The sequence below is a fragment of the Primulina eburnea genome, chromosome 13 (assembly GCF_022965805.1).
Source record: "Primulina eburnea isolate SZY01 chromosome 13, ASM2296580v1, whole genome shotgun sequence".
NCBI classification, from domain to species: domain Eukaryota; kingdom Viridiplantae; phylum Streptophyta; class Magnoliopsida; order Lamiales; family Gesneriaceae; genus Primulina; species Primulina eburnea.
Genome location: NC_133113.1, coordinates 27,073,559 through 27,097,224, shown reverse-complemented (window position 1 = coordinate 27,097,224; position 23,666 = coordinate 27,073,559). Strand labels below are relative to the sequence as shown.

General features: G+C 35.1%; 2 protein-coding genes across 7 annotated transcripts; both read left to right on the top strand.

Moving 5' to 3' along the window:
- Nucleotides 1–7,286: 7,286 nt before the first annotated feature.
- Nucleotides 7,287–14,653, top strand: LOC140810923 (uncharacterized). 5 transcript variants are annotated; one of them, XM_073168848.1, is made up of 7 exons: nucleotides 9,053–11,777; nucleotides 11,863–12,113; nucleotides 12,851–12,923; nucleotides 13,084–13,177; nucleotides 13,278–13,394; nucleotides 13,481–13,538; nucleotides 13,857–14,653. In XM_073168848.1, exons 3-7 carry the CDS (start codon nucleotides 12,869–12,871, stop codon nucleotides 14,325–14,327), a joined length of 795 nt encoding a protein of 264 aa, XP_073024949.1. In that variant the 5' UTR covers nucleotides 9,053–11,777; nucleotides 11,863–12,113; nucleotides 12,851–12,868; the 3' UTR covers nucleotides 14,328–14,653. The 5 variants fall into 5 exon arrangements, 2 of the variants coding, with proteins under 2 accessions (XP_073024949.1, XP_073024948.1); XR_012113358.1 differs by lacking the exons at nucleotides 11,863–12,113; nucleotides 13,278–13,394; nucleotides 13,481–13,538; nucleotides 13,857–14,653 and adding exons at nucleotides 7,287–7,442; nucleotides 8,087–8,795; nucleotides 8,896–8,967 and having other exon boundaries at nucleotides 10,594–11,777; nucleotides 13,084–13,178; XM_073168847.1 differs by lacking the exon at nucleotides 11,863–12,113.
- Nucleotides 14,654–20,022: 5,369 nt separating this feature from the next.
- Nucleotides 20,023–23,662, top strand: LOC140810031 (protein PATRONUS 2-like). 2 transcript variants are annotated; one of them, XM_073167829.1, is made up of 5 exons: nucleotides 20,023–20,795; nucleotides 21,293–21,393; nucleotides 22,364–22,702; nucleotides 22,985–23,016; nucleotides 23,109–23,662. In XM_073167829.1, the coding sequence occupies exons 2-5, from the start codon at nucleotides 21,327–21,329 to the stop codon at nucleotides 23,310–23,312; spliced, it is 642 nt and encodes a 213-aa protein (XP_073023930.1). In that variant the 5' UTR covers nucleotides 20,023–20,795; nucleotides 21,293–21,326; the 3' UTR covers nucleotides 23,313–23,662. The 2 variants fall into 2 exon arrangements, with proteins under 2 accessions (XP_073023930.1, XP_073023929.1); XM_073167828.1 differs by having other exon boundaries at nucleotides 20,025–20,795; nucleotides 21,304–21,393.
- Nucleotides 23,663–23,666: the final 4 nt, after the last annotated feature.

Sequence of the window (23,666 nt, the reverse complement as noted above, 5' to 3'; positions counted from 1 at the left end):
TGTAGTGTGTGGCTCTTCCAATGTTTTCAACTACACTAAAAAAATAGTTGAATCACTGGTTTGAACCAATTTCACTTGTTTAGATACTTTTGATTTGTATGAATTTTACGTTTGTTCATCCTATTCGATGTATGTTTGAATCCATCGTCTTAAATATTTGTTATTCGTTCTAGAAATCACTGTGTTGAGGATACAATATTTTATATTGAATCCTATTATCAAAGTTTTTCTGGAATGTTGATGAAATTTTAAACTCTATTTTGTCCAAAATATTCCAAATTGCTGTTTTAGTGATATAATTAGTAGGTCATTGTATTCGTTTAAACTTTTCTACATTCAGAATATTGATATGATGTCAAAAAATGATGATGTGACACTGAAACTTGCTAGCATGCATGTACGGCTTATAAAATGAAAATATGGAACAATTTATCATATTAAAACTGCGAATTAAAAGTTTCTGGGACGAAAAATAGACGATGGACTATCTATATCAGATGCAATTACTTGAGCTAAAAGATTTCCGATTATTTAATTAGTACTTCACTGGTAATTAACTAATTATTTTTATTATTATTATCACCGTCAATCAGTAATTCAATAGGTAAAATTCCTCGAATATCGAGGAGAAATAACTAATTTTCCAAAAATATTATTAGAGCTATATATATAATTAAAAAAGAAACCTTTCGGGGGTAGCAGATGGATTCACCGCCTACTTAATGAATGAGAACTTCTTTTGTTTCCTTATATTTCGATCAAAACTTTTAATTGCTTCTTCGACTTGAATTAGGATACTTTGCAACTCGTAAAAGATTTCTGCGAATGATTGAAGGGATCGGAGACTCTTGGTGAAACTTAAGATTCCGAAAAATATCGTAGCGGGCGAAAATATTGATCCGCGGCTTTCAATGGTGGAGTTATCCAAGCATCTGAAACCCTGTCCTGTGAAAGCTAGAACCATTCGCCAACAGATATGGCCGCCGCCTGTTCTTGATTCTTCGGGCGTTTCGAGTCGCGATCAGGATAACAATCATTATCCGCAAGTTTTGGGTTCTGAAGAAAGTGTACAGCCTGATCTTCTTGATTCTTGTCGAGGTTCGAGTTCTGGGGAGGAGGAGGAGAAGGAGAAGGAAAAGAAAAAGAAGTTAGGGTCCGGTGATGATTCTGGAAAGTCGAAACGTAAATTAGAGGAAACTGAGAATGGGCCTGGAAGGGGTGATCATAAGATTCAAAAAACTGATTCTGGGGTGGATTATCCAAAAATTTCGGACACTGGTCATGATGGAGAAACCAGAGAACCAGAGATCGATATCAGGAATTCAACTTCATCCAGGGTGAGGGAGGGAAGTACAGATGATCAACCCGCGGATATCAAGAACCGGGTAGCCTCTTCTCCTGCGGCACCGAATACCCCCAAAATATACGCTTGCGGTTTCTGCAGCAAAGCGTTTTCGAGTCACTTGGCATTGGGTGGCCACAAATCGAGTCACAAAAAGTTCAAGATGGTAACCTACAACGCCGTTGATCAAAGACGTAAGAAGCAAAATATCACCGATACATGTCATCGAGAAACTGGTAAAATTGCTTCGAGTGTGAAAAATGCAGCAACCCCAGAATCAGTTGGTGATGTAAGAACACACACATGTAAGATTTGTTTCGAGAAATTCCCATCTGGCCAAGCTCTTGGAGGTCACCAGAGACGCCATAGGTCGGGTAATATGCCGGAGCAGAAGACACAATCTGCTCCTAAAATCATGGATTTTGATCTTAATGAGTTGCCTAAAGAAAAAGATGAAGATCCTTCTTCAAAGTGTTGAATTACGTAGGTATATGAGGTACAGTGATGGGTTACTTCTATTTGTTTTTTCTGGTTTTCCTTTTAGGGTTTTGGTTTGAGTTAAACAATTAGTCCATGCATTGAACTGGTTCTATGTTTTGTTTTGATTTCTTTTATAGGTGACAACGGTTTTAACTAAATCTAAAATAAATTTAATTTCTCAATATTACAAGGGTTATGGGGTTTCACTCTTAATATCCTTGTCAATTGGTTTAGGTACTCTTTCTTTTGAGCTTAATAGTTGATAATTCATACCTTTCAATTCATAGACGTAGATTTCGAACCTGTGAATGAGGATATTCCCCAAACTCGATCACATATAAAAAAGGAAGTGAGTTTGTTTTCCATTTGAAGATTATGAATGCAGACACTTTCATAAGTTTTAATACGATGTGGCCCTTACAGATTTTGAAGTTATGGAATAATAGGAAATAGGAACATAGAAAGATATGTTCTTGTTTCGATCAAATTTAGCGACTTTTTGAACACATTTATTCCAAAATATATTAGAAGATCACTGACATATGGAACCTGTCTGTTAAAATTATATCACCACACAATAAACTATCCTTTTATACGTAAATTTAGAATGGAGAACCTCAATTTCTTTCGAAGAATTATCGCTGGATTAGTTTCTCAGATATGGAAATTTCAAAACTATAAATTATTTATTATATTCTATTTTAAAAGTATACACGTGACAATGAAAATAGTTTATATACCATATTTCATTGCAATGTGCACATCTATGTAATCCCTCTTTTTTTTCTTTTTTAAAATTGCTGCCCCTTAATTTTTGAGATAGAATATAAGGTTAAATAAAATTATTTTACAGAATGATGAAAAGTTGAATTAAGATCATGATTGTATCAAGGATGTGGAAGGCGAACAATAACTGTGATTGGGGTATTTGGCGTGTCTATATTATAGAGAAAAGATCAAAAGAACTGATTTTTGTCGAAATTCGATATATACAACATATACCCTCTAAAATTTAGGACCATTAGTGTGCAACGCGCGCGCTTGGCGACTAATTCCAAGATAATGAAAGCTCCTTCAGTGTATTCAAGTCAGGAAAGTCCTAGAGGAGAGAAATTGTAGACTTACACCAAGTACAATGCATAAAACTATAACAAAATCATGGAGAAGGGTAGATTGCTACTAGATAAGATCACAGACAATTACCTGCATTGAAGCAGAACAATGTCATGTGCTATTTTCATCTTAGCGTCATCATGTTTCCTGCCAGCGAATGCCAACCGCTGAATCTAAAGGACTCGATTGGGAGGGGCTAAAAGAGTGGAGGCATCACATAACCAATATATCAAAAACCGTCCAATGCCTTGTCGGCACTCTCGATATTTTTGTAAACAACCAAGCAAAAACCTCTTGGTTTCCCAGTTTATCCAACCCCAACGGTCCTTCCTCGATCAATCTCCCCGAATTTCGAGAAGAACTCCATGAGTTTATTAACATCAATCTCAGCGGATACAGAAATCAGGGTGTTTGGCTACTGCGTCCTTGATGAAAAGAACTATTTGGTCTTCAGAAAAAGGTTCAAGAAGCTTCTCCGATGGCCCATCCTCCCATTCACCTTCGTCTTCCTTCTCCTCTTCTCCTTCTGCCTCTTGCACCTCTTCTGCTTCTTCGTCAATCGTGAACGTCTGCTTCTTCCCCCTCGGGTCTTCCATTTACTCGGTGACGGGTTGTTGGGAATTTGGCTCACTATAGTGGATGCGGTCGGGTTCAGGCTCTCGAGGAGTTTGGCTAGCTCGGCTTTTCCTTTTTTCGGCTGGGGGTCAGGGTTTTGTAGTACGCGATGAGGTTGGTTGGGCTTCCTCTGAAACGGCTGCAACAATTGAATGAAGATTGTCTGAAACTTAGCGCCAATGAATGATTCCCGGTTTAAGATGGAGAAAATTAAAATAATACTTTTATATAATTTTTTTGTTACTTTTTAATATAATAATGTATAATATATTTGTTTCTTCGTTCCTTGTTCTATTTATCTGTGTAAATTTGATTGGCTACATTTCTATGCTACTCTACATATATATGTATGCCACTGAATAAACAAATATTATATCGGTTCTTTAGGAATGAGTTTATTTATTATCGAAAAATTAGAAGTTAAGGTCAACACATGAACTTTTGTCAGAGATGAAAGAAGGCGTTTAGATTAATTAGTGCAGAATAATTGTAACCAGCGCAGCAGCAGTCAATATATGATGCTATCCAATTGAATTGATAGGTTGGGTCGGGTCAATTTATCGAATCAGATAAGAGTTTTGTTAAAGGAAAATAAACAAGGAAATATATCTTACAGTGAAGGATATTTCCATATGTTATGACTGCTGCAATCGTGTCCTGCAAACAAGAAGATGAGATCGTGGTATTATGTATCATTTGTCTTCCTCACACAATGAAGATGCCAGTTGCGTAGAGAAGTTCGTAAAAAAAAATTATGATGTAGTTGCTTCTACTTCTCATTCAATAAAACAACATGTTGGAATTTTGATACTTAATGAATGAAAATTAAGCAAGTAAATCAATGTGTTTGATTTGGAAAATTCGAAAAGAAAAACAAAGCTTAATGAACGAATATTAAGTTCGATTGTTCTTAATAAAACTCGAAAAAGTTCTTCATATGTTGAAAGAATTTCAAACGAGTAGTCGGAACATGTAAGGGACGGAAAACGAGTTGATTTTGAAAAAAAAAAAAAAATTGGGTGGTGAACAGTAGCATGCGCGCGCCTGCCGAGACAGTGGCAGGCGCGCGCCTGCGCCAGATCCGGCGCGCAGGCGCGCGCGCCTGCCGGCAGCGCTCGGCAGGAGCTGCCGAGACGCCTCGGCAGGCACTGCCGAGAGCGCTCGGCAGCGTGCGAGCAGGCGTGCGGCCCTGCGCGCACAGACGCGTCCCTTCAGATTTTTTCGAGTTTTTCTGATAATTTTTCATTTCTTTGGCATTGTTTGATGATTGTAATCAGTTACAATGGCCAAGGGACATCTCCTATGAATGAGAGATCATGTCTTTTCATTTGAAAAACATTAAATGCATAATTATTTAAAAAATCAAAAACACATTCAAACACATACTAGCATAAGCATATTCTCCTTCTTCCTTTCTTCTTCAAGAGAGAGTTCATCCATTTCTTTGTGAAAGAACTTGAATATTTGAGTGCTCATTATTCAAGTGTTGTAGTTGTATCTTGGGAGAAGATTGCCACAAACTCTAGCACATTGTGAGGACAAATTCTTCTTAAGGAGAAAGTGTTCAACACTTGCCTCTACAAAGTTATTTCCATTGTTTTCTTCTTGTTTCTCCCTCATATTTGAATACCCCAAACAACACAACAAACTTTTAATCTTTTGCTTATTATGAAACCAACATTACATGTTCGAATTTGCTTCACTTCAAAATTGGTGCAATTGATACATTCAGTTATCTATTTTGTTATGCTCACACATTAAATTTAAAATTAAAAGTAAGGTATGGATTGGTTGAACAAGAAGTACAATTTAAAAAGAAAAAAACTGAATGGGGCAAAGTATAATTATTTCATTAACAAATACTAAATATGTCCACACAAATTGTGCATGATTGACATAGAGACGTGCTTCTCTATCTGTTGAGTTAAATAAAATAAAGTAATTTCTTTTCTTTAAATAAATAAATAGAGTGAGTCTCATGTGAGACCGTCTCACGGATCTTAATCTGTGAGACGGGTCAACCCTATCCATATTCACAATAAAAAGTAGTACTCTTAGCATAAAAAATAATACTTTTTCATGGATTACCCAAATAAGAGATCCGTCTCACAAATACGACCCGTGAGACCGTCTCATACAAGTATTTGCCAAATAAATATCTCCTGCAATCCATGATTCATTTTATATACGGAAAATCTTATATTTTAAAAAGAATAAGTCTCTTGTGAGCCTTTTTCGTATATAAAATGGATCATGGATTGCAGGAGATATTTCTTTATTTAAAAGAAAAAAAGAAGTACTTTATTTTATTTAATTCAGCATATAGAGAAGCAAGTTTCTGTGTCTCACGAATCTTTATCTGTAAGACGAGTTAATCCTATCGATATTCACAATAAAAAGTAATACTCTTAACATTAAGTAATACTTTTTCATGAATGACACACATAAGATATCTGTCTCACAATACGACCCGTGAGACCGTCTCACACAAATTTTTATTTTTTAAAAATATTAGAAAATATTACATGGATATGTATAAATATAATTGACATATATTATAAAAGTTCATAACAACTGAAACTCTCTATCTAATAAATAAAAAGCTCATAACACTTATCAAAGTAGTCTTTTACATGTCTTCCATACGTTATTTACACCAGTAGAATTAGGGGTGATCACGGTGCGGTTTTGCGGTTTTTTTTAAAAAATTCAAACCGAATTGCCATATGCGGTCGGTTAGTATTTTGAAAATTTAATCGCGGTTTTACGTAAAAAATCAGCATTACGGTTTTGAGCGGTTTCAAGCGGTTGCGGTCGGTTTTACGGTTTTTTTAATGAAAAATATTAGAACATTTATTCTAATTTATTTAAAAACAACAATAATATATTGTTTTCAAATATAAAATATAGTTCAAAGTATATAAAGATCAAAATAGATTAAACAATAATCAAGATTTAAAACTAAGTTAATAATTTAACAACACAACATATTCACAACAAAAATGACATTTACACTATTTATCATTTTTTTACTTTCAGACTACAAACAAAATATTGTAGCAAAAAAAAATACTTTAATAAAAGTCTAATATGAAGAATAATTAAGAAAAAGATAAGTTTTATTTGTAAGAATAATAATTTTAAAGAGAGTTAGGATATAATGAATGATGACTTCTTTATTTGAATATGTTGTTTATAAATTATTATAATTCTAGGCCAAATATTATGGCAAGCGGTTTAGGCGGTGCGGTTTGGTGCGGTTCTTGGCAAAAAAATAACCGAACCGCGTATGCGGTGCGGTTTATGATTAATATTTTTAATCGCGGTTTTTATAAAATATTATGAAAAAACGGTGCGGTGCAATTCGGTTCGGGCGGTTAATAAAAAAATTTGATCACCCCTAAGTAGAATCATCTCATATTTCTTTTATATTCAAAAATATTTTTGAGATTATCTCAAAAATATTTTTGAGGTGGTTTGATTTCGTTCATTGAAGAAATTGAAATGTGATTATTTGTTCAAGATATTTAAATTTATTGATAACATCAATAAATTTTTAAAATTTCAGAAAAAAATGGTGTTAGAAATAACTCTATATATTTGAAATATTTTTCTAAAAATATTTCTCTATTTAGTTAAATTTTGTCATAATTAAGAAACAAGAAATAAAAAGTAATAACAATTTATTATGTATTTTTTAAAAAATAATTTATTATGAATGGTGTGCAATCTGCCAAAAACCCAAACGAAGATTTGTTTTACCTGAAGACTCAACGCACACGTGGATCCCTCAAACAAGTTAGAAGACTCAACGGGCTCTGATCTTTTCAGCGTGTCTCCATGTTTTTCTTGTGAAAAAGATCGAGATCATCCGATCCTCTTCTGCTGCCAGGTACTTGAGCTGTTTTCTCTGTAATCAAAGGTTGTTTGTTCTCTGTTTTTCTGTGCTGTGATCGCCGGTCGATTGTTCTTCCACTTGAAAGGGGTTTTTACTCCTTTATTGTCTGGTTTTTGTCTCCCATTAGGGCTCCAGGGTCATTAAAGATTTTGTCTTTTGGCCTTCCATTTGCTTTCTTTGCCTTTTGGTTAGTTTTGAATTGATTTTAACAAATTTTAAAATCGTTTTTTTGGGAGTTTGATTGCCTGGGAATGCTAATTTGCACCTTTCTTCTTACATGGACACAATTCGAACTCTGTATCTCGGCAAAGCTATTGCTAACCTCGTAGGCTTGTGTTGATTGTTTATCTGGTGCAAAGAATGTGGAGAATGAAGCTTGTATTTTGAAAATACGAATCAATTTGAAGGGTTCTTCTTGCTACTCTCCAGGGTGCACGACTTTGATTAATTCATCTGAGCTCTTTTTTTATTTCTTAAAGAAAAGCTAGATGGCCTCCTACATGCATGTATCCTCTGTATCCTCTTATATGGGTAGATGTTGAGGTCTTAAAAGTGAAACTTGGTATTAAATCTACCATTTCTTGTGGTTATTACTTGTTAAAAATGACTTATTTGTAGGTTTTTTTTGTCCTTTTTAGCTCCTTTTCTTGGTTACTCTGGGCCTGTGATTTGTTGTCCGCCAAAGAGTGGATGGGAATTCAGAGAATGAATTCTCATGTGAGTGGTAGTGGGCAGCAATCTCACGTACGTCATCCATCGGCACGAAAAAGCTCATGGTTTGGCCTCACACTTGATGAAGTGGAAAATCGGTTAGGTGATCTAGGTAAACCGTTAGGCAACATGAATCTCGATGAATTGCTTAACAATGTGTTGACTGCTGAGGCGAGATATTCATCGGGAATGGACCCGAGCAGTAATTCCCCTGCAGCCTCACTGCAGCGCCAAGCAAGCCTGTCCCTTGTGAGGGCATTTCCAGGAAAGACTGTGAATGAGGTGTGGAGGGACATACAACAAGTCTACAAAATGAGGAATTTGGAGAGTATGAGTGGTCAAGAACGAGGGAAGACTCTCGGGGAGACCACTTTGGAAGACTTCTTGGTAAAAGCCGGGATGTGCGTGGCTGATGCTTCCCTCGAAACCGCCATGTCCTTGGATAGTGCATTGATTTCTCACAATTTCCCGACCCAGATAAGGTTGTCTCCTTCTGCCTCAATCGATACATTGTCGGATACTCCAATGCAAGGGAGGAGGAGAGATTCAGCAGACCTTGAGAAGACAATTGAGAGGAGGCTTAGACGAAAAATTAAGAATAGGGAGTCAGCTGCACGTTCACGAGCAAGAAAGCAGGCATGATTTTAATTGTAGTATTTTACCTCACATGAATATCTTCATTTTATCTCCAAATTTGTGCCAGATTTTGTTTTGAAATATTAATGATGTGGAACAGGCTTATCACGATGAGTTGGTGAGCAAGGTGTCGCGTCTTGAAGAAGAGAATCTGAAGCTTACGAAAGAAAAGGTAAGTAACCTATCTATTGTGCTAAGTATCCTACTGTACGAGTGCTATGATGCTTTGTCAGAGTATATCCTAATACCATTATCACTCTAGTTCTTGGTGAAGCAATAAATTTTGCAATTCAAATGCTTATTTAGTGTAGTAAATGTTGTCTACTTGGATAAATTGGTCTGCTTTAAAATGTCATAACAGTTAATACGTTTAAAAGTTGTGAATGCCTAGTTAGCGCAATAAAAGACAGCGACGGAAACAGAACTGTCATTTTTTGTAGCTGCGAATAGTTTAGCGAAGATCATGAGCGCATTTGGATGGAACTTTTTTTTTTTTGAGATTGCTTTTAATTTTTAAAAATGCTTAAGAAAACCAGTAGTAAAAGTACTGCTTGATAAAGCATCGTTTGGAACTTGGTTCTGTTGTATCTAAACTGGCCCAACATTTGTTGCTGAATATTTGTGGGCTTCTGTTGCTACCTCAGTTGGCATATTAGGAAATAGGAATGGTTAACTAATCGGCAAAATGGTAAAGGCCATTGTTCTTTACAGGCATACTTTTGTCCAATGGGAAATTCGTATTTCTTTGGAAGGAAAAGTATTAGCCATGGTTCAGAAATCTTGGATTAGAATTATTTGACGAAAGAACCTTGATAAGACCTGTCCGATAGGTTGAAAAAAGTCGAATCGACTCTTCTGTGACAGGTCGTCTCATGTATGGTGCATGTTGTGTAATTCAAGCGCATATGTGCTTTTCTGTGTCTCGTTAGTCATGTTATAGACTTTCAGGGGATAAAATCTCTTAAGGATGCCTAACTTTTGTATAGTGACTAGTTAATTGGACTTGTTTTTCATTTGCGTCAATGTAAAACAAGAAAGCGAAAGTGCACGTGCACGTACGTTTCTCATGTTAACATTGAAGAAGTTAATTGATTTGTGAAGTGTAGTTCATCTGAACTGTGAGTTTACTTCAAACAGTTGTCATACTTATTCCCCTCCCACAGTTTGTCAAAGAATACTCTCAGGCACTGCTACAGAATAACCTCGGTAGATTCTCGCATAGTTTTGATTTGTCTTGCTTCAGAAGCTTTGTGTCTTTTTTTCGTGGCTTGTCTTGAACAATGTTTTCCCTATTTATTGCTAACATCTCGATTCTTTCTAGTTACTTCACGTATCTAATTCTCGACCAGGGCCAATGTAGTGCATATCAAGTTCAAGGATTCTTTGTTGGGTATTCTTTATGTGAGATTTTTTACTTAGTTGAGTAAGTGATCAATGCCTTAGTGAAATCAAGCTTCCGGTCACTCAGATCGATCTGGTTGGTTCTAATGGAAGATTGAGTTGGATCACAACCCACTCAACCGGAAAAATTAAAATATATACAAGTAATGTCCCTCCTTTGGTGAACCCGTCTCAACCGACCAACATCATGGGGCCGTCCTTGGGTTCCTAATCAAGGCAAATTCTACACTACATCGGGAGAACTTTTCACTGTGTATTCCCAACCTAATCTAATGACTATTATACACACGGAGTATCTCTCAGGATAGGATAAAAGAAGCCCCGTATCAGGAAGGAAGCAAATTTCCTGGTCTGAATCATGACATTGACATGGTTGTTTTGTTTCTATTGTTGTCAGGAATTTGAAGAGATGGCTCGTGATTTTTCCGAACCGAGATACCAGCTCCGAAGAACAAGCTCGATTTGACATAACCCGAGAAGGGAAGGTCGTTTTAGCTCCCCGAGCATAGAGTAAATTTTTATTTTTATTTTTACTTCGGTGATTAGGGGATAGAGTTGGTTTTGGCTTCTGATGCACAGATGCCCTCTTCTTTGCGTTTATTTTTCTGTGTAAATTGAAAGAAAACACGTCTATGTAGGGTCTGTTGACCATCACTGCTGTGTATGTTAAAGGAGATGGGAGAAATTGTCGTGGGAAAGATATGGAATGTTCCTTTTTTCCCACATGCTGGCACTTGGCAGGCATCGATTCTAAACAAGAAGTGTATATTGTTTGGTTTTTCAACCATCTACCTTTTGGAATAAGTGGCTTCACATCACTGGCCCGATTATTATACAATAATTTAATATGACCATTAGATAACATTTGGATCATATCTCATGGATAGGGTCCAAGTAAACCATGTAACACAAATTTTTATAAGCTCCGGTCAATTTTGTGATACAGAATTTGAATCTGGTCAGATTTATAAAAAGTAATAGGGTTTAGTTTTATTAGGTTGTATATAAATCAATTTTGTTAGACGAATTTTTAATTTGATCTGGTTCACGTCTAAAAAAATTAATATAAGAAGATTAAATAAAATTAAATATTTCCTCGAGGTCTATTTTTGGATGTGGTGAGATGGGCAAAATTGGAAGGATTGATGCTATGAGAATTTGCTCATGGCAAAAAGCTATCCAGTGAGATTCGGACTACAACTTTATAGTGCTCTTTATTACGTGGCGCAAATGTATTGGGTCTATAACCAGTCTGACGACGTGGCTAAAAACTAGTGGTTAGACTTGGATCCAACTGCAAAATAGGAGAGATTGGAATTTGACTCGGTAAAAAGTAAAACCTAATCGTGCGGTGGAAAGTCCGAGAAAAGCGAATCTATCGGATAATTATTCCTTTTTTTATTTATTTAATTTTAATTTTTATTTTAATTTTTGGAATTCGGAGAAGAATTTTCTACGGCCAACGGGTGAAATTTGCGCGCTTGGGAAATTCATATATTTATGTATATACGTAGCTAGGGTTCCAAAGATTGGAGTCGTTGGTTGGCTATGAGGAAGAAGCTCGACACTCGTTTTCCGGCGGTGAGTACTCTTGCGCCTGTTTCCATTTTTTCCCCATTTATTCATGCACGTGGATTTGATTTTATTCTTGAAAATTTTCGAGCAGTTTCGTGATTCATGTTTGTGTGGCAATACATGAGGAAACAAACCGACGTGTTTTGTTGTCTGGTTAAATTATTTCGTGTATTTTATTGTTTATTTTATTTGTGACTGAAATTGAGCCTGAGGTGAGTCTTCTGTTGAAAGTTTATGCTGTTGTATTACTCGTGTGGCTGACCGTTCTGAATTGTATAGGGAGCTGATTAAAGCCTGTGAGAGTTAGGGTTGGTGTGGCAAGTTTTAGTACACAGGGAAAAGGTGAAAGGAAAATTTGGGTGTTTGGTTGATTAGTTTAGCGTTTTTTATTTTTGAACATTTGAATGGCGTTGTTTACCAGAAAAATTACCAAGGTAGCGACAGCATGCGGCCTATTTTTGGGGTACTCAATTCTTTTGACTCAACTGACATAAATAGACATGTGAATTGTGAAGAACATCGACTTTGGGTTTAGGAGGTGGTGTTTACAGTTGTTTGGCTCGGTCCTGTGTGGCATAAAAACCGTTGTCTTTAATTACGTTTCGCAACAGTTTCTAAAATTGCAATCAAGATTGGTTGACTTGATTTTCAGATTTTATTTTGACTTAGCTCTCATCTTATTATTTTCCAAACAGACTGATTTGATAGGTTTTTAGTGCCTTACTGATTATAATTTTTACGTGTCAACGAAAATGAACTTCTCGCATGTTTTACAGCCACATCTTTTGTGCTGTTGTGCAATTAAGAAACATATTAGTCTTTTACATAAGAAGCGTCTACACTAATTGAGGTTGCTCTAAGTTTTTTTGCTTGAATATATATGCTTGACTTTGTTGTGCGTTTATCTGGCAAAATTCATGGTGCATTAACCATTTATTGAATATTGATTTGTGAACTGGATCTGGTTAGTTACAAGGAAAATCAGTATTGAGAAATTTGCTCCCTTTTTTTATAATCAAGGCAACTACCCCTGCATTAGTTAGTTTGTCTAGTCATTTAATTGAAAGGTTTTCTTTCAGGCTCGTATTAAAAAGATTATGCAAGCCGATGAGGACGTGGGGAAGATTGCTATGGCTGTACCACTTTTAGTTTGTATGTAATTTCAATAGTTTGTTGGTGATTGTTAATTTTGAATTCCTCTCAAAAAAAATTGTTAATTTTGAATTCGAATTGTTGAGAACTTTTAACTGTTTTGGAACTTGTCAGATTAGTTGCTCTTTTCTGCTTACATCTTCTGATTATGCATGCGCAGCAAAAGCTTTGGAATTATTTCTACAAGACTTGTGTGATCGAACTTATGAGATTACCCTGAAAAGAGGAGCAAAAACTGTGAATTCTTTGCATCTGTGAGTTTCTTCTTGAAATTTGGTTTGGAAGCAGTTCCTGCATATTTGTGCATTTATTTGTGATGATCATTTTCCGACAATTGACTTTTTTCACTTGCAGGAAGCAATGCGTGCAGACTTTTAATGTGTTTGACTTCCTGAAGGACACTGTCAGTAAGGTTCCTGATTTAGGCGGCTCAGATGCTCCTACCGAGGATCGGTCGGCTACAAAGAGAAGGTTTGGAAAACTGGAGGAAATTTGTTATCTTACAATAAGGAAAAATACTTACAGAAATTTGTAATTCTTATGATTTATTCATGCAGAAAGGTTTTAGAAGATGAAGAACATGGCAATGATGATGAGTCCAAAAGGATACCCATGGTAAGATGGTTTAATATGTTTTGTCATGAGTTTGGCACCAACAGTATATTAACACTGCTTTTAATAAAAGTTGGTCGCTTGAAAGAATAATTCAAGCTCTATTTGTTTTTGGGAAAGAAATTATCCTTGGACTTTTTAATTGAGAAGATATCTTTATTTTTTCAATGCTCTGTGATCACTTTGTTTGCCATTACATCCATCATCGACTATAGCTGTCAATAATGGTTTAACAACGAGTTTTAAACTAATGATAGTTTGATGAGTTTTTACTTGCAAATTGTTGATGCTTATTAAACATGGGTGGCTATTTTCTTGCAGCCTGAAACTGGTAACACCAGCAGTAGTGGAAGAGGTAGGGGCAGGGGTAGGGGTCGAGGTAGGGGTAAAGGTAGTCGCATGCTTGTAAAGGAATCAATCGGTCAGCATGAAAAAATTGAGGATGATCCTAACATGTTTCACCAGAATGGTGAGAATCAAGAAGAAAATCTCGGAAAGGCCGATAATGTTGCAGGTCCTGCAGAATCAAAACCTATAGTTGGAAAGAGTTCCGAGAGATTAGTTAGGAATTTTGACCTAAATATTGACTTAAATGTGACCGGTGACTCCACCCCAAAACTAGCTGGAGTGCCTCCTGACTCTTCAACCAAGCCAACACCTTACTTAAAAACTGAAGAAATTCCTGGTTGGTCCCTGGATGACATGAAACAGATGGCTATTGATCCTATTCAACTTACTAATCTAAATGGGACAATTGACGAGGAAGACGAAGATTATGATGAAGAAGTATGAAGGCATCACAGCCATGGTCTTGCCTTTTTCCTGTATATCTCACAGCTTGGTAGCTTTTTTTTTTGCACAATTAGAATGGTTAGTTGTATATACATATGTCCATTAAGGATGTGGCACGATAACAACAGATCTCCTCTCGAGAACCCAACTTTTGGTAGTTTTCACCTGCTGATAGTCCATTAGGATGTTAGGAGATACTTAATTAGATTAGAAATGCAATAGTTTGGGCTTATTCAGCGGTAGCTTTTCTATTCAGTTGGGTTTTGTACAAATGTAAGGATGCCTAACATCAATCTCTCTTTAAGAACCTGGAAAATTAACTGTTACTGCCCATCTCTTTAGTTTTATTCCAACATTCAGCTATGCATATACACGCCATAGAATAAATTTTACAATTTTATATTTATATATTATACTGATACACACAAGATCTGGTCTCTTGTGAGATGGTCTCACGAATCTTTATCTGTGAGACGGGTTAATTTTACCGATATTCAGACTAAAAAATAATATTTTTTCATTGATGATCCAAATAAGAATTCTGGTTCATAAAATACGACTCTCGAGACCGTCAGATATAAGTTTTTGCTTACATACAATTATTTTGCATCAACTGTTTGATTATATGTGGACTCCAAAAGAGTTTCTCTTTTAATGGAATTGTACGGACTAAGGTCATCTTTCTTGTATTTGATTTAGTAAACGACGGTTCTCGAAAAGTTTAAAATTTTTTGTTCGAAGGGTCGAGTTTGAGTTTGGTTTGAAAGATTTGAACATGTTCGTGAGTTATTCGTATTATTGTTTGAAAAGCTCTAAAACTATCTATTTAATATATATTTATATTATATTGATAGAATAATATAATTGGGTTTGTGTTCAACTCGAAATTTTTTTAAAATATTTTTAGTTTGGTTCAAATACGAATTAAATATTTAACTCAAGTAAAAAAATAGTAGAAAAGGTTGGGTTCGTGGAGACACCTAATTTGGTTGTAGGTGTCTGATATGAATATTGAAAAAATATATAAAGTTTTTTTGTTGTAAAGATGATTGTCTTGCTTAACACATAATATATATATATACATATACATACATATATATATATATATATATATATATATATATATATATATATATATATATATATATATATTACACACACATGCAACACCCAACGTCCACGGACATCTCCGAGGAAGATGACTCAGTTGAAATTTTCGCCGTCACAACCGGTAGAATTAAAATAAAATATGTTAATATTAGCAATTTGATTATTTATAGTATCGAATGATAAATTTTTTCTTTAAAAATAAAATTGGAACTATATAACATATTACATATATGACGTAAGATGTTTAAATTTAGAATTTTTAAAAGTCAATAATAACTTGACCATTACAACGATAATTTATTTATAAATTTTATTAAATTTAATAGAAAAACTATAAAGATATGTAATATAATTTTTTCATGAGTTACTTAAATAAAATATACATGTCACAAAATTGACCAGTTAAAACGTCTCACATGAGTTTGTGTATCCATAGTCATCGCATCGTACAAGCCAAATTGTGTCTTTACATTATTCTTTATCACTTTCAATATAATAGAAGTATGATCACACACCTTTAATTTGGACGGGAGGAGTTCACGACGATTTTTTGGAGAAAGAGCATGTCTCTTGTAAGACGTTTTAACGAATCTTTATCTGTGAGACGGTTCTACCATACTGATATTCACAATAAAAAGTAATACCCTTAACATAAAAAGTAATATTTTTTCATGAATGATCCAAATAAGAGATATGTCTCACAAAATACGACCTATGAGACCGTCTCACACAAATTTGTGTCTTGGAAAAGATTTTGTGCTATAATCGAGGGAGAACTAGTTAGATCATGTTGATCTTTAAGTCAATCCGTACAGGTTAGATTGTGTGTATATATACATATATATACACACACAGCGGTACTTGAGCCCACACAATATAAAAATTATTTATATATATATATATATTTAAATTAGTTTAATAGATAATAAATCAGTTAAAATAGAATTTCAAAATTATTTCCTTAATAATAAGATTGAAAGATTTAAAACAACAAATAGTTTAGGAAAATAAACTCAATAAAATATACAATGGTAATAATATATCTCTGGCATAATATTATCTTTATCCAATTTTGTATAATTTGTAATTTTTTTCCTTTGGGATTCTAGATATTAAATATATCACCATCCTGATAGATTCAAATTCCAGAGAAACAAGACTCTCTCTCTATATATATCAAGTGTTATGGTCAATACTCCAAAACAAAAGTTTGGAGATTGATTTGATTCTACGGTCTTTCTTGGATCGGAGATAAAATATAATTTTATCGTAGATTTGATGATGGCAGTGCAGCAACACCCAACCTCCCTGCTTGATATTTCCAAAGAGGATTATTCCATTAGAATCTTTTGCAGATCAGAATGTCTGCATCTTGGGGACAAATCAATGCCGTATACGAGGTTACCCCACCAAGTTACATTCAAAATCGACGTTCAGGTTTTGTTGGTACCATCCTCGGACTCTGAAAACGGCGTCCATTACCAACGTACACATGAGAAGATCTCGTTGCCGTCCCATGAAATATTGTCGGATGATCAGTGCCGGCAAAGTGTGAACAAATTGATACTAGACATGAGGCCGGGCCCTCTGTCTCTCAACAAGAGAAAACTCCAATGGGGGGCGGAGGAACGTGACTCGGCCGGAAGGGTTTTCCATAGAGAAAAGTTTCTGGAAGGTTGCCAAGGGTTGGTATCTGAATTGGTGGAATATATCCGGAAGATGAGGGATTCTCCGCCGCTGGCGGTGGAGGAAATGGGTTTCAATATCACAATCAAGAAACTAGTGACACAACCGGACAGTGTGATCGAGGCGTGGAGATGTTGGTATTTGGCCTCGCTTGGTGAATACCACGACTTTGTTTACTGTAAGCCGATGGAGTATAGGCGCCGGTGGCGGAGGGGGTTGAAGGCGTTGGAGAAGATGAGGCAGCCAACAGGCGATTTTGATGAAGCGGACAAGTGTTGTATTTGCTTGGAGAAGCTCGAATACGGTGGGTCCGAGGTGACGCGCCTCCCTTGCCGCCATGTTTACCATGAATCTTGCCTTCTGGCCTGGCTGAGTGTTACTTTTTCCTGCCCCTGCTGTCGAGCAAAAGTGCCACCCGCTGGCCGATCTCAATAATTGTTTGAGCACGTTTTTGTGAGATAATGTCAATGGTGGAACAATCATATCTTTATTTATAATAAAAAATATTATTTTTATACTAAAAATAATATTTTTTTGAATGATACAAATTGAATATATATCTCACAAAATTAATCAGTGAATTTTGTGAGACCGTCTCACGTGAATTTTTATTTAATCTTTTAGTGTTAGTTTAACTTAAAAACACTTTTAAATCATGACATGTATTTATATTTTTTTATTTCCACAATTACCTTTTCGAATTAAATCAATCTATCACAATTTAAAAATAAAACAAAGTATAACAGTCAAAATATTTCTATTATAACATATCTAAAATGATAACTGAAAACAAATTGTCTTGCAATTTTAAAGGTTAAAATTACTAATTTAGTCAGTATAACCATATAGTTCAGTAATTTCTTTTTTAAATAAATTGATAACATCATCAATCAATATAATATTTCTTGTGATTTGGTTAATCGGAGAAAATTTTTGATGAACTCCAATTTTGAGAAACTCTATCATGCATTTGCTAGTATAACTGGAATAATCAACAAGATTATCTAAGTAATTTCAGCATTTGAGAAACATTCATGCACTTTCTTAACATAATTTACTCCATCAATTGCAGATTTTGCTTATCTTGTTAATGAGCATTACAATAATATCAACTCCGAAAATACCTCTTTAACATCAAAACATCTTTTATGAGTCAAAAAATAAGTTTTATATTTTGTCAGTTTATTTTAATATATAATAAATTTAGGGCTTTCAAAAAAGGTTTTTTGGTTTATAAATCCAAGAAAAATAAATTTATATTGGAATTTTTTTTTTTCAAGAGGCCAAATATTACTAAATTTTATAAATAAATTTATCAAAAGACCTATGAATAAATATTGGGCCAAAAAATCTTGCGATATTAAGGAAAAAATTTCACGAATAATAATTTATTTTGAGTCAATTTACACCAGATTTTTGGCAGAAAAAGCTAAACATAAAGCAAGATCATTTACTGACACAGTGAGAGCTTCCTCAGATTTATGCTAAAATTCGCAAAGTACATACCAAAATTTAACCCTAGAAAATTTAAAATCGACAACAGTTTCTGCAAATTCAAAAGTGTGAAACAAAGAATTTAAACAGTAAAATAACCTAATAACCGAAGATTTCAACGCAGATAGAAAATATCTCGGACACACTCCTTTCTTCCTTCGTACGTTATTATTCAGTTGGGGGAAGACTCTTTTGTTGGTCTTCTGGGTGGATGAAAGGGTATTGTAGGAAAACACATGTTTGATACAAAGCAGGACTAATAATAATGGGCTTTAGCATGGGTTTATTTTAACTAGGCTAGTATACTATAGTCCATTGGACATTGGACTGGGTGGGGTTAATTGAAAATGAACCAAACAGTGGATAGTGATGGACAAAATAACACAAACCTACTTAATCAAGCCTAGCAAATGCTGCGTTAATAGAAAAGACTCTGAGGCACCAATCCGTTCACCATTTACTGCATTAGAAGAAAGGATATGCATGCTCCATTCACCCGCTTTGACTGGCGGCCGCCCGGTCTATCATATAATCCACGCTGCACATTAAGTTAATTAGAATAGATATTGTTAACATTTTTATTGTATGTATAAAAAAACTTTAAATATGGACAAATTTTGATTTGAGTGAATTGAATTAACTAATAACTAGTTTGAATGAACACAATTTCATTTAATTTCAAATATACAGTTAAAAAATTTCTATAGTAATCGTAATACACTACAAAAAAACGGATCGAATAGCGACGGTTTTAGTCAATCCGTCTCTATATTTGCGACGGTTATACAAAAAACCGTCGCTAAATAAAATAAGCGACGGTTTACTAATACCCGTCGCTTTTTTTAGCAACGGTGTCTAGTTTACCGTTGCTAATTTAGCGATGGTTGCTAATAAACTGTCGCTACTATGGCGATGGTTAAACAAACCGTCGCAATTTATTGCGACGAATTTAAATACAACCGTCGCTATAAAAAACAAGCGACGGTTTAACCATAATCGTTGCTCTTTTAGCGACAGTTTAACCTTACCCGTCGCTATTGTAGCGACAGTTTAACATAAACTGTCGCTAATATTGCGACGATTTATCCGCTAATCAAAATAAACCACGGTGTTTTAAAAACCGTCGTTTTTTTAGCAACGGTTTATAGTCAACCGTCGCTATTGTAGCCACTGTTTTTGGACAACTGTTGCTAATATAAGCGACGGTATTATAACCCGTCGCAATATAGTGACGGTGTACATATAACCGTCACTAATAATAGCGACGGTCTTGTTCAATAAAACCGTCGCTATAATAAGCGACGGTTTGTAAACCGTCGTTTTATGAATACGACAGTAACTTTTGTTACGGACGACCAAACTGTCGCTTTAACCTTTTAGTGAACCGTCGCTAATTTTTTTTTTTTTTAGTGATAGATTCAAATATGAGTGTAATTTAAAATATATTCTTTAAATTCTCACTCGATTCAAGGTCATTTTCTAAATGCCCCTCTAAAAAATCAGGGACCATGTACTTTAGTGAAATTGAGTTATTTTTTAAAATTGTTTTGGAGGTGATGTCATTCTCTGAATGCTCATGTATCTTCGCTCGATTCAATTAAGTCACCATGAACCGGACTTCAACTATAACATAATCAATAGTAAGAATCAGATACTCAATTAACATTAAGATATTTTCTTTGACATTTTACTGTGGACTACTACTCATTCCCCCATCGATTGGAGAACTGCATACTCAATTAACATCAAGAACTTTTCATACCGACATAGTAATACTGCAGAACATGTTCGAGTCATTTCTAATGAAAAAATCGAATTCACGGAGGATTTGGTTCATCCGACACGTACAAAGACAAAATTTTAACGAAGATTTTTTGCCTACTAGAAATGGTGTAGATGATTTACAATACTTGAGGGGAGTTGTGAATAAAGAACCTCTTTCTAAAAGCTACTAAAATAACGATTTTTTTTTTTAAATACAATTGGTAATGTATGGGCCAGTGAGCAAATACTGACCCGAATGACCAAAATAAATGAGGCATGAGGAGTAGTCAACAGTAAGAAGGCCCGGCCCATCAAATCTATTTTAAATAAGCTCAAAAATTAGATCATGGCGCTTAAACCTACTGATTTCGCAGAGCATTCGCTGAGAATTTTGCGTTCAATCAATTCTAAAAGGTACCTTTTTCCGATCTTTTGAATATATTATCAGTATATGTTAAAGAAATTTGATTTGTGTCTTCTTTTTTTCAGTTCATAGATCGGGTTAGAAATCGCATGGTTTGATTATTATTATTTAAATTTATTCAGTCTAAATATATTTGTATCTTACGTTTCGATGTTCATATACTGTAAGCTGCGCGTGTGAGGATACGGATAATGTAAGTAGGTTTTGATTTTGAAATGCATATTAGAATGTGAACAGGTTTTTTCAGTTATATATATCCATTTGTAAGAAATGAATATGAGATTTGGATTGAAAAATAAAAACAAAATCGCGGGAGATACTGAGTGATTCACGTATGAACGTTAGCAATCCAGCAAAAGTATCGTTAATTTAGATGTCTGGGTATTTATATCTTTATTTTTGTGCGTGGAATGAATTTTCTAAGGCGATATTTTTCAGAATGTTTATGTTTGTGTATTGTTTCTGGTGTTTACTGATGGTCTCATAGAATTGCTACAGGTATTCAAGACAGGTAAAGAAATATGGAAAGACCTCTCACTCTAAAGCCGCTGAACATCCAAGATGAAAATGCGGCTATCCGATGGAAAAGTATTGTTCTTCTTTTGCATTTTCTTGTTTTATCACCCCTCACTGCAAATGAGATTACTGTTGGAGGTCTCTTCATTGAGAAAAGAATGCTGGGACAGAAAACTTGGAAGTGGTAGCCTGGTAGAGAGAGTTAACTTTTAGTACCCATGAATTGAGAACTAGTGGCAGTGAGAACATCCGTCGTGCTCGATTTTAAGCATATAAATATGAAGTTTATTTATACAGTTCAGGCAATGGATTTCCAAGTGATTTCATTCCAAATTACCTCTATACTTGCTATTTTGCTTCTTTATTTGAATTTGGTTTGTTCAAGAGTGATAACTATCCAATATCCGTTATGTCCGCTTGAAGTAACAATATGTGCATAATTATTAATGGTTTTAAACCATAGTATCCTAGGAGAACTTCCACTGAGTCTCAAAGCTTACCTATGGTACATGAGTATATGTGTTGAAGGATATTGTGAGTTTTGCGTGTTTTTTTACAAGATTAAAATATGTTTTATCTCCATCGAATAGGTTCTTTCGTTCTCAAAATGGGTTCGGTAATATCTAAACAGTGTTTTTTCTCTGTTGAGGCTAAAATATCTTAGCCAAAGAAGGATTTATTTCTCTGCTCATTTCTCCCTGCAGATTGACTGCTAAGAGAAATTGTCTTTTTTCCACTTGATCATTTTTAAATCGCCTGAGGACCAACAGATATGTGGAAAAACTAATCCCGCTCTCATAACATTGGATCTTTCGATTTAGTACTTTATGTGCAACAAGATTAATGACTAACTTTGCCCTCGACAAATTTGGGATTTAGCCGCTAAACTGATTATTATTTAATATATTTTTTGATTTGTACCTTGTTACAATAATTGTTATAGCATTTGTATTGCAATTTTTCCTACATAAAGGAACTACATGCAGTTTTTCCTGTCTGCCATATGTTTAGCATGTAATGCAATGTTGTTTCAATCTCACAGAGGCTCCAGTCGATGGTAAATCTAAGAGCTCCAAACCAGTTTCTAAAAAGGGTGGAGCGGCAATTGAGAGTCGTAAAGCTCTTAAAGATATTACAAACAAGACGTTCCTTAATATTGAAGCATCATCACAGAAAAAGGGTTTACAGAACAAGTGTGATGTTATCGAAGATGCATGCATTCATCATGTCTTGGAGACCAAGGCACAGTCGGAAAAGAGTGCAATAAATGAAAAACTTAATATTGCCGAGGAAGGGTTCCTGCATGATCATAGAAATTGCATCAAGGCACAAATGGCAGCGTCGGAACTCAATTTCTTTGACACGGTTCTTCCTGGACATGGTAATCTGTTGAAATTTATACCAGTTTGCTTTTGTCTTATGTTGTTTCATTTATTTGCAAGGTTAAGTTATGCATCTTTTAATTTTTTTAGCTGAATTGCAGCACAATTTCGAAGGTTTAACAGCCTGAGTTGTTATTGTTAATCGCGTGTATTTATCTGGAAAGCTGGTTAATTTGAATACCGAAACCCCTTTGTTCCAATGATTTCCCCCCTCCTTTCCCCTTGTTTTCTTGCACTTGCTAGTGTCTAATGCATTGTTTTGTTCCTTTTCAACTGTGCAGATAAGGCAGAGTCGAGAACGAAAAAAGCCAAGGTTTCATGTTAACAACATATGTATCTGTCACTACTTTTAACTGTTGATATAAGTAGATCTTGGCATCTAACTTGCTGTATTTTATTCTCTAGAGCGATTTTGATATTAGCAGCCTGGGCTGCTATCCAGAACCAGAAGAAATACCGATGCCAGAGTTTGCAGATTGGTTCAAGTTTTGGTGGAAGTCTCCCCCCTCTTCACCAACATGCTGGGATTCGCCTCCTGTCTCTCCTTTTTCATGGGATCATGACTCAGTTGAGTTGACACTTAAGGAAGAAGACGAAAGTTGCATATGAGGATTTTATCCATTTTCTGACCAATAGCAGTGATGTCATGTACTTGGCAAATGAGGCAGGGGACGAAGCAAAGGCAGTCTCTTAACCTGATGGTTATACCCGTTCAATAATTTCTGTATTTCTAAAAGAGGTCAGGTGCGTACTCAAAAAAGGAAAAAAAATACGAAAATAAACCATTGGGCGTTTGTATCTTCTTTAGAGAGTTCTTTAAGGGGGAAAACTGTCCTTGGATTTCGCACACAATCTTATCGTTTGTTACACATTGTATGGATTTGTATTAGCAACATAACAAGTCTGTTTGAACAATTCTCACGTACAATCTTATTGTTAATGTATGTCTTTGGCACTGATGTC

Coding starts and splice junctions, on each gene's coding strand:
- LOC140810031 (XM_073167829.1), top strand. CDS start 21,327: ATGGAAAGACCTCTCACTCTAAAGCCGCTGAACATCCAAGATGAAAAT. Junction 21,394..22,363: donor TGCGGCTATCCGATGGAAAA/GTATTGTTCTTC, acceptor TCAATCTCACAG/AGGCTCCAGTCGATGGTAAA. Junction 22,703..22,984: donor CACGGTTCTTCCTGGACATG/GTAATCTGTTGA, acceptor TCAACTGTGCAG/ATAAGGCAGAGTCGAGAACG.
- LOC140810923 (XM_073168847.1), top strand. CDS start 11,745: ATGAGGAAGAAGCTCGACACTCGTTTTCCGGCG. Junction 13,395..13,480: donor CGGTCGGCTACAAAGAGAAG/GTTTGGAAAACT, acceptor TTATTCATGCAG/AAAGGTTTTAGAAGATGAAG. Junction 13,539..13,856: donor AGTCCAAAAGGATACCCATG/GTAAGATGGTTT, acceptor ATTTTCTTGCAG/CCTGAAACTGGTAACACCAG.